This window comes from Canis aureus, chromosome 4 (genome assembly GCF_053574225.1).
Source record: "Canis aureus isolate CA01 chromosome 4, VMU_Caureus_v.1.0, whole genome shotgun sequence".
Classification (NCBI taxonomy): Eukaryota; Metazoa; Chordata; class Mammalia; order Carnivora; family Canidae; genus Canis; species Canis aureus.
This window is the reverse complement of record NC_135614.1, coordinates 22,021,217-22,036,388: the sequence shown is the minus strand read 5'-3', so window position 1 is coordinate 22,036,388 and position 15,172 is coordinate 22,021,217. Positions and strand designations below refer to the sequence as shown.

Genomic DNA, 15,172 nt, shown 5'->3' with positions numbered 1-15,172 from the left:
TAAGACTTCTAGAAACATCTGAACAGAAATAATTATTTCCTGAGTTTAGAACAAGAGATCCCAGACAGCTTAACACATTGGTTATAGTTCTGCTTTAATAAGGTAACGATTGAAAATACACAGATATCTAAGGAAAAAGTAAAGCAGTATGAAGTAATGAGAGTACAGCTGTTCTTTAATTTGGGTCTTAAGTGTCTCATTGTAACAGCAATCGTAGTTCTCAACAATGTCCACCAGCTCTACAAACACATTGGATGGTAACATAAGAGCAGTACACTTTACACTGGACTTGTCAAAAACCCACTCTAAATTCACTGTGTGTTTCATCTGGGTTTTCATAAGAGATAAGACGTATCTATAATTCACAACCAGAGTCATGTTTCTGAAGACTTACAGAAATATTGCCTGTCAATTTGCCTTTCAAATTGAATTTTTTAAATAGTATAATTTATTCTTTAAAGCAATTTTATAGACATGGGCTTTCTGGTTCATTTCATAGTGATATTGGTTGAACATGATACAAAGGAAATACAGGTATTTTCCAGGACAATAGGATAGATAAAGGAAGCTTTAAGAATTCATGAGGGGAAAAAAAAAAAAAAAGAATTCATGAGGGGGGAAAAAGGGTGATAAAACCTAAACTTCTTTTTCAGATGTTTTAAAATTTCTATAAAACCTTTTGTTCCAAAATTAATCACTTAACTATGGTACATAAAATGTATTGAATGCATTCCCTGACATCAAGATGGGAAACCCTCTCTTTTATATAATAAAATCCTCTTCTGGTCCATCTTGGCCCAAGTCCTGGTTGTCTGAGGGCAGATTTCTCTTAAGAGGCCTAAAGTTATCATAAAAATCATTGTTTTCATCTACTGGTTGGTATTCCTGTTCAAGTTCAGGTAAGAAGCCACTTCCAGAGCCACTTCCAGATCCTGAGCCAGAGCCAGAGCCAGAGCCAGATCCAAAGTAGTCCTCAGAAATAGGAAAGATATCATTCAAGTTCTGGGATCTTGACATTCTGAAGATAGAAAAATGAAAAAAAAAAAAAAACAGTAAAGCTTGAGACATAAGGATAATCATAATAAATTTTTTAAGATAGAAAATTAATGTAGCCATCCAGTTGCTCAAATTAAAAATTAAAGTTTCCCAGTTATTCAGTGCTTTAAAACAAAAAAAATGAAATCTTTCTACATGTTTGCCTATAGTTATTATACTTAACTCATTGCATTTATCAATCAACATCTATGCATTGCAGACTCATATAAACAGTGCTAATTTTCTTATAATTAGTATTCCTATATTTGGTAAATTTACTTTTAAGAGGTCATTTATTTTTTTAAAAAGATGACTTTTCCCATTTTCTCCCATCAAAGAAAGGACAAACAAGTGTAAGTTAGCCCAGACAGATGACATTATTTTCTAATTTAAAATTTCTACAAAACATCTAATAATACACAGTGCTTAAACAAACTCATTCTTAAATTCTTTGGAACAAGTTAAATATTATGTTTGCCTCCATATTGACATTCAGTTTCCTCTCAAAAAGTGTATTCATTCAGCTGGGTTCAGTTTGTGGTTAGAAGTCCACACAGCACCAAAGACCAGAGCAATGGTGCTACCCCTCAATGGTAGAACAAGGCAACTAAGTATCAGAGACAAAAATCTAGTTTCATAGTCTGTGGGACATTTTTTCCAGGGAAATAATGGAACTACGAGCCATATAACAGATTAGAGCATCATTCATGCGTGCATTCAGTAAATACTAAACATCTGATCCCTGTTCTAAGTGCCTGGGATAGAATGGTGATTGATAGATGAGGTCCCTGCTCAAGAAATTTATAACTTATTGGGGCAGACAGACAATAAAAAGGAATAAATCAGGAAAATATGATTTACGATTTTTACTTCTCTTTTGCAGAGAAGTGAAATAGAAGAATGTAATAGAGGGTGACCAGGAGATTAGACTGTGAGGTCAGGAAAAAGGCATCAGAGCTGGAAACAGATGTGGTGGTTACACACACACACACACACACACGTGCACATGCACACCCATAGTAGAAACCATGGAACAGGATGTGGCCACCTAAAAAAAAAAACATGCAGAGAGAGAAGAGGTCCAGGACAGAGCTGGAGCCACACCAATACATTAAACATTGAACAGAGGAGAAAGAACAATGAGGGAAGTAGAAAACTCAAGATAAGGTGGGGCCATGGAAGCCCAGAGAAGAAAGCATTTCAAAGCAGTGGGGGGAGGGAGGCAGTCAACTGTTTTTGAAGGTAATGAAGTTGACCAAGTAGAGAAGTAGGTAAGTAAACAGTGGTGGTGTTAACCAGGAGTAACTGTGACCTTAGCAAGCATTCTGAGTAGAAGTTCAAGCAAGCAGAAGGGGTAGACGGAGTGGGAGACAGGAAGCATCCCTTTCAGTGTTACTGGGAAGAGGAGCAGAGAACAGAGCAATAGCTGGAAAGGATGCAGAGTCAAAGAAGAGACTTTACCTAACTGTACAAGATGCTAGAGAAATTCAGCACACTTATGGGAAGGAGAACCTAGGCTCAGAGGAGGAATCGCAGAACTGAAGTCCTAGAGAAGATGTGTGGGGATAGGATACCCAGTACAAGGAAAAGTGGCCTTAGAAGCTGCCACAATCAGAGTCCAATCAGGAAACTCATCTAAGTATCTAACACAGGAAATTACTTATACAGGTGATGGAAAAGCAGTGGAAGCCAAATAGGAAACCCAGAGATGAGCGACAATCAGAAACTATTTCTCTCTCTGGGCTAAAGGAACAATAGAATATGGTGGTGTTGCCTGAGCCCAGCATCTGGTGGGAGCTGAAGCCATGGATGACACAGCCCTGCCAGAGGTGCCACCCAAGGCTGGGATTGAGAAGAAACAACCAGTCTCTCCCTGCCTCCCATGCACCCCAGTCTCCCTCCTCTGCCTTCCATTCACCAAACTCAACCACAAATCTGGGAGCCTAAGAAAGGCAGACGATAGGATGAGCCCTCATCCCACCCCCAACCTAATAGAGCAAGAAGGAAAAAGGAGAAATAATGGATAGGAGGGCAAATGGGCCCAGGACCAATATAAGAGCAGGGACTGTTCATTCATTCTTAAGTATCAGGAGTGTGAGAGTAAGAAGAAAAAATTCCTGGCTGAGGAAAGGGAAGATCATAGAGATTTAATTTTTTTTAAAGATTTTATTTATTCACAAGAGACACGCACAGAGAGAGAGAGAGAGAGAGAGAGGCAGAGAAACAGGCAGAGGGAGAAGCAGGCTCCATGCAAGGAGCCCGACGTGGGACTCGATCCCAGGTCTCCAGGATCACAACCTGGGCTGCAGGCGGCGCTAAACCGCTGCACCACCAGGGCTGCCGGATCATAGAGATTTAAGAAGAGAAGAAATGATGTAAAATAGTTGTTTTGTAAAACTTGCGTTATTCCTCTAACATTTTAGATTTAAATGAATTACTATGGAAACTCATGAGTTCAAATAATGGAGAATGCTATAAACTCAGTTTCAGGCTTAATTCTGTGGACTAAAAGTAGAAGCACAGAAACAGGATTGCAGAGTGGCATTTTGAGGATGGTGATATCCTCTCTCATGCAGCAAATGCCAGTGATGAAGAGAGTCACCAGGATGAGGGCCTTACCTGGTTTGGGCATGAGGATTTATTTACCCTGCTTCAAGGAGAGTGATTTTCTAGATTTAATCTTCTAAATCTAAAGATTAAACTTTTTATGATTATCCTTTTCATAATATATTTTTGCTGCATGTTCTATAACCTTGATCTTCATTGAAATCATTGATTCTAAGACAATTCAATTTTTGTTACTTAAGAATTCCTACTGGTATCTTTTTTTGCAAGTGCAAAGCAGGTTTTGTTTGATCAAGAAGGTTTGGCTTTCTCTTTGACAAGTCATGGCCCATTAATTCTTCCTTCCCCTAATTTCTTGGGTTTTTTTTTTTTTAATCACTGCTATCTAATCTCAGGACATTTTTTAAAAATATTGTATTTAGGGCAGCCCTGGTGGCGCAGCGGTTTAGCGCTGCCTGCAGCCCGGGGTGTGATCCTGGAGACCCGGGATTGAGTCCCACATCGGGCTTCCTGCATGGAGCCTGCTTCTCCCTCTGCCTGTGTCTCTGCCTCTCTCTCGCTCTCTCTGGGTGAATAAATAAATAAATCTTTTTTAAAAAATAAAAAAATAAAAATATTGTATTTATTTATTCATGAGAGACACACAGAGAGAGCCAGAGAGAGGCAAAGGGAGAAGCAGGCTCCCTGCGAGGAGCCCCATGTGGGACTTGACCCCAGGACCCTGGGGTCACACTCTGAGCTGAAGGCAGATGCTCAACCACTGAGCCACCCAGGTGCCCCTAATCTCAGGACATTTTTATCACCCCTCAAAAATCCTGTACCTGTACTCCCCACTCTGTATTCCTCTTTCTCCTCCAGCCCCCAGTGATCACTGATCTATTTCCTACCTCTATGGATTTGCCTATTCTGGACATTTCATATCAATAGAATCATGCAATATGTGGCTTTTTGTGTCTAGTTTCTTTCACTTTGCATAATGTTTTCAGGATTCATCCATGTTATAGCATGTATCAGTACTCTGTTCCTTTTTTTTGGCCAAATAATAGTCCACTTCAGGGATATACTATGTTTTGTTTATCTATTCAGTTGACAGACTTCTGTTGGATTCTAATGTATAACATGCTCTACTTATATAAATAGAATAGCGTTAAGTCGTTTTCAATACTTGTTGGTGAGGAGTACTTGATTTTTTGTCTTGCTACCATGAAAAGACCTTGCAAAAGTATAAATGAATCATGCATTCTTGCACTCATATACCAGTAAATACAGTACTGTTTTACCATGTACCATGCAATGAAAACCAAACCATCAAAGCAAGGGCCTGAAGAAAAACACTCTGGACAATGCTCCCATCTCCAAGGCAAGATCTCAACAGAGGTTGGTGAAAGTAAAATCAGAGAAAGTGTACTTACGAAGAACGGTCAGTCGGAGGAAAGATTCTGTTGGATTCACCTGGAAGTAGGTCAAACATTGGTTCCTTTTCATCAATGCAGTTTGCGGAATTACTGTCAGGACTGCAGTGTACCCACTGGTACGTGGCTCTCTTCACAGGAGAACCTGTCCAAACAGGAACCCACATGGTTAATAAGTATCTCATACACAGCTTCTAATCACTCTGTCCCTAAGAAATTTTTGATTAAATTGATTCTGAATTTGGTAGAAGATAAAGTGTGAGCAGGTTTTATGATCATAAATGTAACAGGAGTATGCACTGTGTGCCAACCTTTTATATACACTTGTCCTCCCAACAACCCTAAAAAGTAGCCCAGAGTTTAAGGTTAGAATAGGTTTTGGCAATCAGCTGCCTGTAGTAACATCCCAGCTCTGCTACTGGTGAATTGTGAAACCTTCACTTCTCTAAAAGAATAAGTAAATAAATCTAAAAAAAAAAAAAGGAGAAAGAAAGAAAGAATGAGGCAGCTCTCTGGATACTGATATAGATTCTCCAGGGTAAAAGAAAGTAAGAAAAAAAAAGTAAGGAACACTGTGCATTGTGTTATAACATTTGTGTGTTTGTGCTTTGAAGACTACACTTACATATATGCTTAAATATATGTATCTTGAACCTCTGAACAGATACACAACAAACTGCCTCTGTCAGGGAATTGGCAGGCAGAAGACAGTGGAAGGAAGGACACTGACTCCAAAATATTCTTTTGAGTGGCACCTGGGTAGCTCAGTGGTTGAGCATCTGCCTTTGACTCAGGTCGTGATCCTGGAGTACTGGGATCGAGTCCTGCATCAAGCTCCCCATGGGGAGCCTGCTTCTCCCTCTGCCTATGTCTCTGCCTCTCTCTCTGTGTCTCTCATGAATGAATAAAAATATTTATATATATATATATTCTTTTCAAGCTTTTGATTTTTGAGCCATATATATGCCTTCTCTATTCAAAATTAATGATTTATTTTTAACAGGTTCATTGAGGTAGAAATGACATATGCTGTACACATTTAAAGTGTACAGTTTAATGTTTTGACATATCTGTATACCTGTGGAACCTTCCTCAGGCCATTTTAAAATCCTGCCTAGTCCCTTCCTTCCTCCTGACACATTCCCACAAGTTCCCTACAACCATTAATCCATTATCATTATAAATTAGTTTACATTTTATATTCTATAATTTTACATAAATGGATTCATACAGCAACTCGTCCGCGGGTTTCCTGACAACATTTTAACTCAAGGACTAATTGGGAGGACAGTCTGTTTAGATATTCCTTACATCTAGACTGCTTTTGGTTTTATTTGTTAAAATAACACTTATGAAAAAAATAAAATAACACTTCTGTTAGAAAAAAATATGTGTTCACTCTGGGAAATTTTGAAAAATGTAGCAAACAAAAGAAAAGAAAAATTACCCCTAATCTCATTCTCAACATCCCCAGAGATCATGAATTTTGGAGTTTGGAGGGTTTTTTCCTCCCCCGAGGTATCTGTTTCTAGGAAAGTATGCACAAGTTATGTCCTGTTCTCTTCTGACAGCAGCTATCAGAGGTTGAAATGTGGAGCTTCTACCAAGGTCAAGTTCACTTTACCTCTCAATAGGATGACCAAGGATTTTGTTCTTAAGAGATTGCAGAACCACAGAACTTTTTGAAAATATCCTTTCTTTATGAGTCTCTGTCAATTTGTGCTCAGTTTTGTCCTAGCTAGTATCTCTGATTAATTTTATAAATACAGCATTACCAAGTTATTGCATCAATATATTTATGATATATATTTAAATATCTATAGATATATAAATAAAACATAATGTATAAAAGATACATATAGCTGTTCACTTTATTATTTATTTAAAATAGGCAAAGAGGAAATAACTATATCAAAACATCTGCAAATACTGAGATAATGAGGCACTCATATGAGAAAATATAGACCAAATGGTAAAAAAAGCAGTGGTTATAGAAAAGACTCTGGACCATCATAGGAAAATCTATATTTAAAAATAGTGGAAAATAAATAAATAAATAATAAATAAATAAATAAATAAATAAATAAATAAATAAATAAATAAATATAGTGGAGGGCAGCCCCAGTGGCTCAGCGGTTTAGCGCCACCTTCAGCCCAGGGTGTGATCCTGGAGACCCGGGATCCAGTCCCATGTCCGGCTCCCTGTATGGAGCCTGCTTCTCCCTCTGCCTGTGTCTCTGCCCTTCTCTCTCTCCCTCTCTCTCTCTCTCTCTCTCTCTCGAATAAATAAATAAAATCTTTAAAAACAAATAAATAAAAAATAAAAATAGTGGAAAAGCAGAATTACCACTCTGCATAATAGTTGTTAATGCAACTACTACAAACAGATATTAGGGGGAAATCTGAGGAAATAACTCAGAAATATAACGGTGGACTCTGGTGATGTCTCATTTTGTCTTATAAACTTTTATAATTAACAATATTCCTTTAAAAAATAAAAGATTCTAATGTAGAAAGTAAATATTCTCCCATTTTCTCTCTTTCTTCCTATCTTTCTTTCCTTTGTAACTACTGTTCTATCACAATGTTCCCCATGGTTCCTGAATATCACTTACCATATTGGTCTGGGGTAGCTAGTCATTCGAAATGGGTTAACTGGGCAGCCCTGGTGGTGTAGCGGTTTAGCGCCACCTTCAGCCCAGGGCCTGATCCTGGAGACCCGGGGATCGAGTCCCGCATCGGGCTCCCTGCACGGAGCCTGCTTCTCCCTTTGCCTGTGTCTCTGCATCTCTCTCTCTCTCTCATGAATAAATAAATAAAATATTAAAAAAAAACAAAATGGGTTAACTCTGTCACTGCCTGGAGACTGGAGGTAAAGTAGCAAGATGACACCCACTGTCTGTCTTCTGTCCTTGACCAACTTACTTAACCTCCCTGTACTTCAATTTCTTCATCCATAGAATGGGGACAGCAATAGATCTAATAACGAGATATAAATGCTAGGTTCTTAGAATAATACCCACCACCATGGTCAGAGCTCTTTAAATGGTAACTTCCCTGATGAGGAAGAAGACCAAGGAACCAATCTCTGCTAGTGGACAGCTTATAGAGATCAAAATTTAAGTACTCATTCTACCATTCATCTTTCAAAGATGAATAATAGTGTCCCAAAAAGTTCCCGTTCAAATGAGACAAAAGTATGTAAAACATCTAGCACAAATCTTTGCGCATGGCATTTAATATGTTTTCTTTCTTTTTCCTTCACTGATCCTTTCCTGAAGCAGCCTAAGTTTGGACCTGGTTGTTACATAGAAGCCCCGCATTGCAGGTAGCATAAAAAAATCCAACATCTCCAGCAGAGGGCAACGGCTTCACACTCTGCTGGCTAGGACAGCGCTGCCCAATAGGGTAAGACACCCACGTATCGAATTTTCATGGTCTAGCAGACCTAATTTTAAGTCAAAAAGACAAATGAAAGTAATGTCAACACATTTTACTTAGCCAATTTCTTCAGATATCACAATTTAACATATAAACAATATAAAGGTTATTAAGGAGTATCTTACATTTTTCTTTCATGTAAGTCTCCAAATCTGGGGTATATTTTGCGCTTATAGCACATTGCAGTTTGGACTTGCCACAATTCAAGTGCTTGGTGGACAGAGTAGGTCTAGGCATTCTCCTTTACATGCAATTGATGTGCTAAATATCAAACTGAGGTAATCTTTGCATAGATAGGAAGTTAAACAGAAAAGTAAAACTAAAACTTTGTAAGGAAGCATCCGGGTGAAAGACCATATCTTTTCACTGGTATAACAAATGCACCTCTGGCAAATTAGTGAAAACAAATTCTAAAATACAAAATTACTCCCCAGAATTCAAATTTCTTTTGAAATGTATAAGGAGGGACTTCTTGGGGTGCCTGACTGGCTCAGTTGGTAGAGTATGTGACTCTTGATCTCAGGGTTATAAATTCAAGCTCCACTTTGGGTGTAGAGATTACTTAAAATCTTTTTTTAAAAAATGAGGGGCTTTGCTTCAGAGGGTGATAAAAATGTTCTAAAATTGACCGTGGTGATAGTTGCATGTATCTGTATTTTTTTTTAAGATTTTATGTATTTATTTCAGAGTGAAAGACTTGGAGAGCACAAGCCAGGAAGAGAGGGAGCAAGAGAGCGAGAAGCAGACTCCCTGCCAAGCAGGGAACAGGGCTCAATCCCAGGACCCTGGGATCATGACCTGTGCTAAAGGCAGACACTTGACCTACTGAGCCACCCAAGCGCCTCTAAATGCTTTAATGGATGAACTGTATGGTTTGTGAAGGCTATGTCAGTAAAGCTGTTTAAAAACTTGTAAAGAGGGTCGCCTGGGTGGCTCAGCGGTTGAGCAACTGCCTTTGGTTCAGGGCGTGAGCCTGGAGTCAGAGATTGAGTCTCTAGTCGGATGGAGCCTGCTTCTCCCTCTGCCTAAGTCTCTGCCTCTCTCCTTCTGTGTCTCTCATGAATAAATAAGTAAAATCTTTTTTTAAAAAAATAAAAACTTGTGAAGAAACCAAAGATAGAGGTCCCCTCCCTCTCTCCCACCAAGTTTATCTAATTTGGGGCTAATCCTTTTCAGTAGGCTTTAAATAAAGAGCATGGTTACAGACACAAAGTTCCCTGCATATTTGTTGAAGGATGTTGGCAGGATGTGAGTTCAACAGTTTCTTTCAGCCCCTGACGTTGTGGGAATACCTTAACTTTATCTTGCTTGAGAGAAATGTCTTACGATTACCATAATTGAAAAAAAAAAAAACTAAAGGGAGAATGCTAGCGGACACAAAGGTTATCTTTCTCAAAGGCCCCACCTACTAGATCTGCTGGATTCCAGGGAAAAGAATGGTGTTTATTTAGAATTCTTTCCCTCACTGTCCCTCACCACACACACAGTTGCTAGTCCTGCTTTACAAAAATGCTTTCTGTGAATGAACATTACTCCAGTCATCTCTCTGCATCTTTTTTCAAAAATATTTTTATTCCCTTTTTATTCTGTTATTTTTTTAAGTAGATCTCCATGTTCAACATGGGACTCAAACTCAGAACCATGAGATCGAATCACATGTTCTACCAACTGAGCCAGCCAGATGCTCCTCTCTGCATCTTTTTATATCACAGTACCAAATTTCCCCTCCAACATCATCACAATTTACTAATTTCCTATTTTTTTTAAGATTTTATTTATTTATTCATGAGAGACAGAGAGAGAGAGAAAAGCAGAGACATAGGCGGAGGGAGAAGCAGACTCCCTGCAAGGAGCCTGATACGGGACTCAATCCCAGGACCCCAGGATCGTGACCTAAACTGAAGGGAAATGCTCAACCACTGAGCCACCCAAGCACCCCCCAATTTTCTATTCTTACTGGAGAGTTGCTACAGGTGTGTTACAGAAACTTAAGCAGAAAATGCCATGAGGGGGGTGATTAAAAGACCATTTTGTTCATTGTTTTGGTAGCATTGAAACAGACATCATTGCCCTACTGGGCAATCAACTCTACAAGATAGATAAGGTTCCCCCACCCTTGTATGGTTTGACAACTATTTATGTTCTAAGTTTACTTTCAATTTCTCACTCTCTATCCCTCAATTCAGTGGTAAACTTCATAACAAGTTTATAGTCAAAGCAAAGTTTTTTGTTTTAAATAAAGAAAATCTTGGGGTGCATAGCTGGTTTACCCCATAGAGAATGCAACTCTTGATCTTGAGGTAATAAATTCAAATCCCACATTGGGTGTGGTGATTACTTTAAAAATAAAATCCTTAAAGGTATGCCTAGGTGGCTCAGTCAGTCAAGCACTTGACTCTTGTTCTCAGCTTAGTTCTTGATCTCAAGGTCATGAGTTCAAGCCCTCATTGGGCTCCATTATGAGTGTGGAGCCTACTTAAGAAAAAGATATTTAAAAAGAGAGGAAGAAAGAAAGAAAATCTCTAATCCACCTGGAAGACAGCCAAGTTGCAGGAGAAAGTTAATTCTGCCCTGAAATCAGATGACCATTTCTGTCTGGTATTAATTAGTTGTAATGGCCTAAAGCAAATTTCAAATATTTTGCAAGAGGTTGATCTGCAGAGCAAATGAGGTGGTGAATGCAAGATCAGTTTTCTCCTCTATAAATTGATGTTAATTCCTCCTCATAGGGAATACGATGATCATTTACAAGAGAACAAACATGAAATCACTGTGCAAATAGCAGCACACATGGGTAGAATCTGTATCTACTATAAGAGTGTGGAGTGAGTGCATGATCCGGCCACACCTGCTCATGGATTTTCCATTTTCTCTCTTTATGGGCATCTTTTTAAAAAAGAGGTAATAAAAGAGTTTAGGATTCACAGACCCTATCAATAATCAGTAATCCCCTAGAGTTCTACATTAAATCGGTAGCCACCTGTGCTCTCCAGGATCCCCATGCAATGCCAAATTTCCCATTCTTTGCACCTGATAGACACGATTTTACATCATGTCTTTACTTGGGTTTGACTTAAAGTAACTGATATGGGCTGAGTTATGTCCCTTCAATTCATATGTTGAAGTCCTAAATCTCAATACCTCAAAATGGAATTGTATTTGGAGATAGGTCCTTCAAAGAGGTATTAAGTTAAAATGAGTTCATTTGGATGAGCCCTAATCCAATAAAGCTGGTGTCCTTCTAAGAAGAGGAGATCAAAACACAGACACACAGAGAAAGGACAATGTGAAGACAGAAAATGGGCTTCTGCAAGCCAAGGAGAGAGGCTTCAGAATGAAAACAGTTCCACTGATGTCTTGATCTTGGCCTTCCAGCCTCCAGAAATGTGAGGAACCATTTCTGTTAAGCTCCACCGGTCTGGGTACTGTGCAGCCTTAGTAAACTAATACAGTCACCTAAGATGTTTTGAATATGTTCAGTAAAAACAAGCCAAAAGCCTAGTTTGAGCAGTGCAGTCAAACCAATGATTTAAATATTTAAACTTTTTTTTTTAAGATGGTGAAAGAATACTATCAAATCCTATCTGGCGTCACAAGAATGTATGGGGAAATAGTGGTGTGGCTCTGCATTACTGCCTTGAGGTGCTGTCACACACGCAGCCATGGGTGGGCATCTATTCCCCTTCTTATTCAGATGTAGGCACAAACCCTTAATTCCAAACACCAAGTGCACTCCTCCTTTGGAAATACCCTAGTTTTTCAGTTCATTCATTCTATCTATTTTGGTTCCTTTTCCAACAAAGAGCTAAACCTACCAGATGATGACATAAATGCTAGTACTTTATACGATTTCATAATGATTTCTTCACTTCTTTCTGATGAATCACCTACTACATAAGGAACGTTTTTGTCTATTTAAAGATTTTATTTATTTATTTGAGAAAGAGCATGAGCAGGGGCAGAGGGAGAGGGAGAAGCAGACTCCCTGCTGAGCAGGGAGCCCTGACTCAACGCGGGGCTGGATGCCAGGACCCCAGAATCATGACCTGAGCCATCAAGGCACCCAGGAATGTTTTTGTTTCAATTCTAGGTTTACCTACTGAATCGTAGTGGGGAATGTGATATTTTGGGGGAAATCTTGAATATGTAAAGACTGACTTAGTTCTGGCAGGGGTAGACCCTTCACCACCACCACCAACTGGTCACTCAGGTCTGCATATAGACCTCATTACTCTGGGTCTTGTCAGAACATATTAGGGAATTATTTCATCAAGTTCAAGATTTTCCCTAAAAGATCCAAGCCTATTCCCTAAAATCAGTAATGTTTTGTACTTTAGAAAATACAGATTAGTAAAAAAGTTTCAGCAACACTTGCTGTTATTTTCAATAATTGCATAACAAGAAGAAAATTATTTTATAAATTTCCAGTACATAATGAATGTATGTGAGATTATCTGTACGATCTCATTTCCATCAGAAGTAAAAACAAGACAACTAGAAGTCACTTTGAAGAAATAAATCCAGGACATATGTTGTCACTGTGAGTCGATATTTCCTGTACAAATTGGGGGAACTTAAATATTTTTCTACTACAAATTCTCCCATCTATATATCAGGCCATGACCTTCTGCCTTATTTAGACATAATCCCTTATTTACCAAAGGAGAAAAAATTATATTTTTTTTACAAACTGATCCTTTCTGTTATCTTAGTCATAAGGATTAGAAGTTGTTTCAGTCTGACTAAACAACCCTGAATGATAAAGAAATCTAACAAGAAATTTCCAGATGTAATGTATCTCCGAGCAACAGCACAAACACTAAAATTCTTTGGTCTCTCTTTAAACTGGGAGGGTCTGTACTATGTCTAACCACAATTGAATTTTCACTAAGAACTAAATTAGAAAAAAAAAGGAAAAAATAGAAATTTACTCTGATTTTTAATATCTGTCATTTCCCACTGTTGCAGTAATTACGACACCACCATAATATATTAAAACTTGAGACTGGGATGCCTGCGTGGCTCAGTGGTTGAGCCTCTGCCTTCGGTTCAGGGTGTGATCCTGGGGTTCTGGGATCGAGTCCCACACCGGGCTCCCTGAATGGAGCCTGCTTCTGCCTCTGCCTGTGTCTCTGCCTCTCTCTGTGTCTCTCATGAATAAATAAATAAAATATAAAATAAAACTTGGGACTGATATAAACCCTTAGGGACAGATCAACATGCCAAAACACTCGGCAGTGCTATCTTCAACAGATAGGTCATTTTCTATATTCCTTTCTTGAGTTTTTTCAATTTGTAGCGTAAAATTCAATTCAATTAACACATAGTGTATGATTAGTTCCAAGGTAGAATTTAGTGATTCATCAGTTGACCTTCTTGAATTTTTTTTTCCTTTTTGAATTTTTAAAAGTTCATTGACTATACCTGTTCATCCAACAATAAAATAGCGAGTCGCAATCATTGTGAGAGTTTACAAGGCTACACCTGCCTCAGAGTTTCACTTTTCTTGGTACCAAACTTAACCAAACTCGCATTAGGGACTTCAGCCCACCCCCCAAATCCTTTCTCTTTGCCTCCTTTCCCATAATATAATACATTCTGTACCTTAAAATGAATACAATCATTTGTGTGGATCCCCAGGGCTTACAAAGATTACAGGGGGACAAGATTCCTGGGTCTTACCTTGAACTGAAAAATCCAAAACCAGGAGGAGGGCAAGAGCCAGTACAAGCCTACTGCCCTGGAGGAGCAACTGCATCGTGACCAGTTCACTTCAGTTCTACTGCTCACACACCAACCTCACGATTAGGAAATGTAGCAGGGTGCACTCTGTCCCTTTTAGAAAAAGTTCCAAAACCTCAAACCCTGCCCAGAACACACGTCACAATTTCCTGAACAAATAGAAAGAGATCCACATCAAAACCCAGAACGATAAAAAAAAAAGAAGAAGACAGCAAACTAACTATTCATACCCATTATGAAACTGCACTGGACTCTCCCCAGGTCTGCTTTTTCAAAAGTTTTGTTGTTTGTCACTTGCCTATTAGTAATTTTTTCCCACTAAAACAGTAGAATCAACATTCAGTACAGTCTTTTTCCTTTCTTCAATAAATAATCTAAACACAAGTTTGCTGAAGAGTCTGCTGTACTGGGGACGAGTGGGAGCTAAGGTGCTGCCTTTTCATCGCTGAGGACCTTCATCATAAAGTACTAATTTTCTTTTTCATCGGGCTTAGCATAACTCACGGAGTCAAGCTCAAGAAGTGAAAGTTCAAAGCTGAGTTCTCATCTACAAATAAGTCTTCTCAGATTTCAGATAACTGGTTTCTTATTGGATACAGATGCTTCCACTGGATCCCTGGCTCTCCCTCTACCTCAACAGTGAGTGAGGATTTTGGGTTGCCAAGAGCTAGGTAAAACAGGAAAAAAAAAAAAATCTTGCATTTCTCTGCTCTTTCACACAAAGTATTTCTTATCAATTTGATTCCTTTTATACTTTTCATCTTTTCTCTTGATAGAATTGCCCAACTTGATCTTGGGGTCCTCTGGCCGGGAAGAAGCCAAGGAATCAGAAACAAGATGTGTGTGTGGGGGGTCCTCTCAGTGGGCTGCTGGAGCTAAGAAAACACACTGGCCTCTGCCTCCTTCTCCAGGTCCTGGGGATCATACCTACACTTCTGGAGGCCAGAGGAAGCCCGGGTATAGACAATACACACGGG

At 38.9% G+C, this 15,172-nt stretch overlaps 1 protein-coding gene and 1 long non-coding RNA gene across 7 annotated transcripts in view; one reads left to right on the top strand and one right to left on the bottom strand.

Moving 5' to 3' along the window:
* Positions 1–15,172, top strand: part of LOC144312288 (uncharacterized) — a 98,118-nt gene that overhangs the window by 19,716 nt on the left and 63,230 nt on the right. For 5 of the 6 annotated variants that reach the window (XR_013377776.1, XR_013377775.1, XR_013377780.1 and 2 more), the window contains exon 2: positions 8,297–8,420. This is a non-coding gene — a long non-coding RNA (uncharacterized LOC144312288). Of the gene's footprint in view, positions 1–8,293; positions 8,421–15,172 lie in introns of all 6 variants that reach the window. The other variant, XR_013377778.1, reaches the window with a different exon arrangement.
* SRGN (serglycin) lies at positions 78–14,295 on the bottom strand. Its single transcript, XM_077894792.1, has 3 exons — positions 14,136–14,295; positions 5,013–5,157; positions 78–1,018 (listed from the first exon to the last, which is right to left on the bottom strand). The coding sequence occupies exons 1-3, from the start codon at positions 14,209–14,211 to the stop codon at positions 763–765; spliced, it is 477 nt and encodes a 158-aa protein (XP_077750918.1). The 5' UTR covers positions 14,212–14,295; the 3' UTR covers positions 78–762.

Excerpts from the sequence above, each read along its gene's own strand:
- SRGN (XM_077894792.1), bottom strand. The coding sequence starts at position 14,211 with ATGCAGTTGCTCCTCCAGGGCAGTAGGCTTGTACTGGCTCTTGCCCTC. Across the intron at positions 5,158-14,135 it reads TTTGGATTTTTCAGTTCAAG|GTTCTCCTGTGAAGAGAGCC; the intron begins GTAAGACCCAGG and ends CTGTTTGGACAG. Across the intron at positions 1,019-5,012 it reads CCTCCGACTGACCGTTCTTC|AATGTCAAGATCCCAGAACT; the intron begins GTAAGTACACTT and ends TTCTATCTTCAG.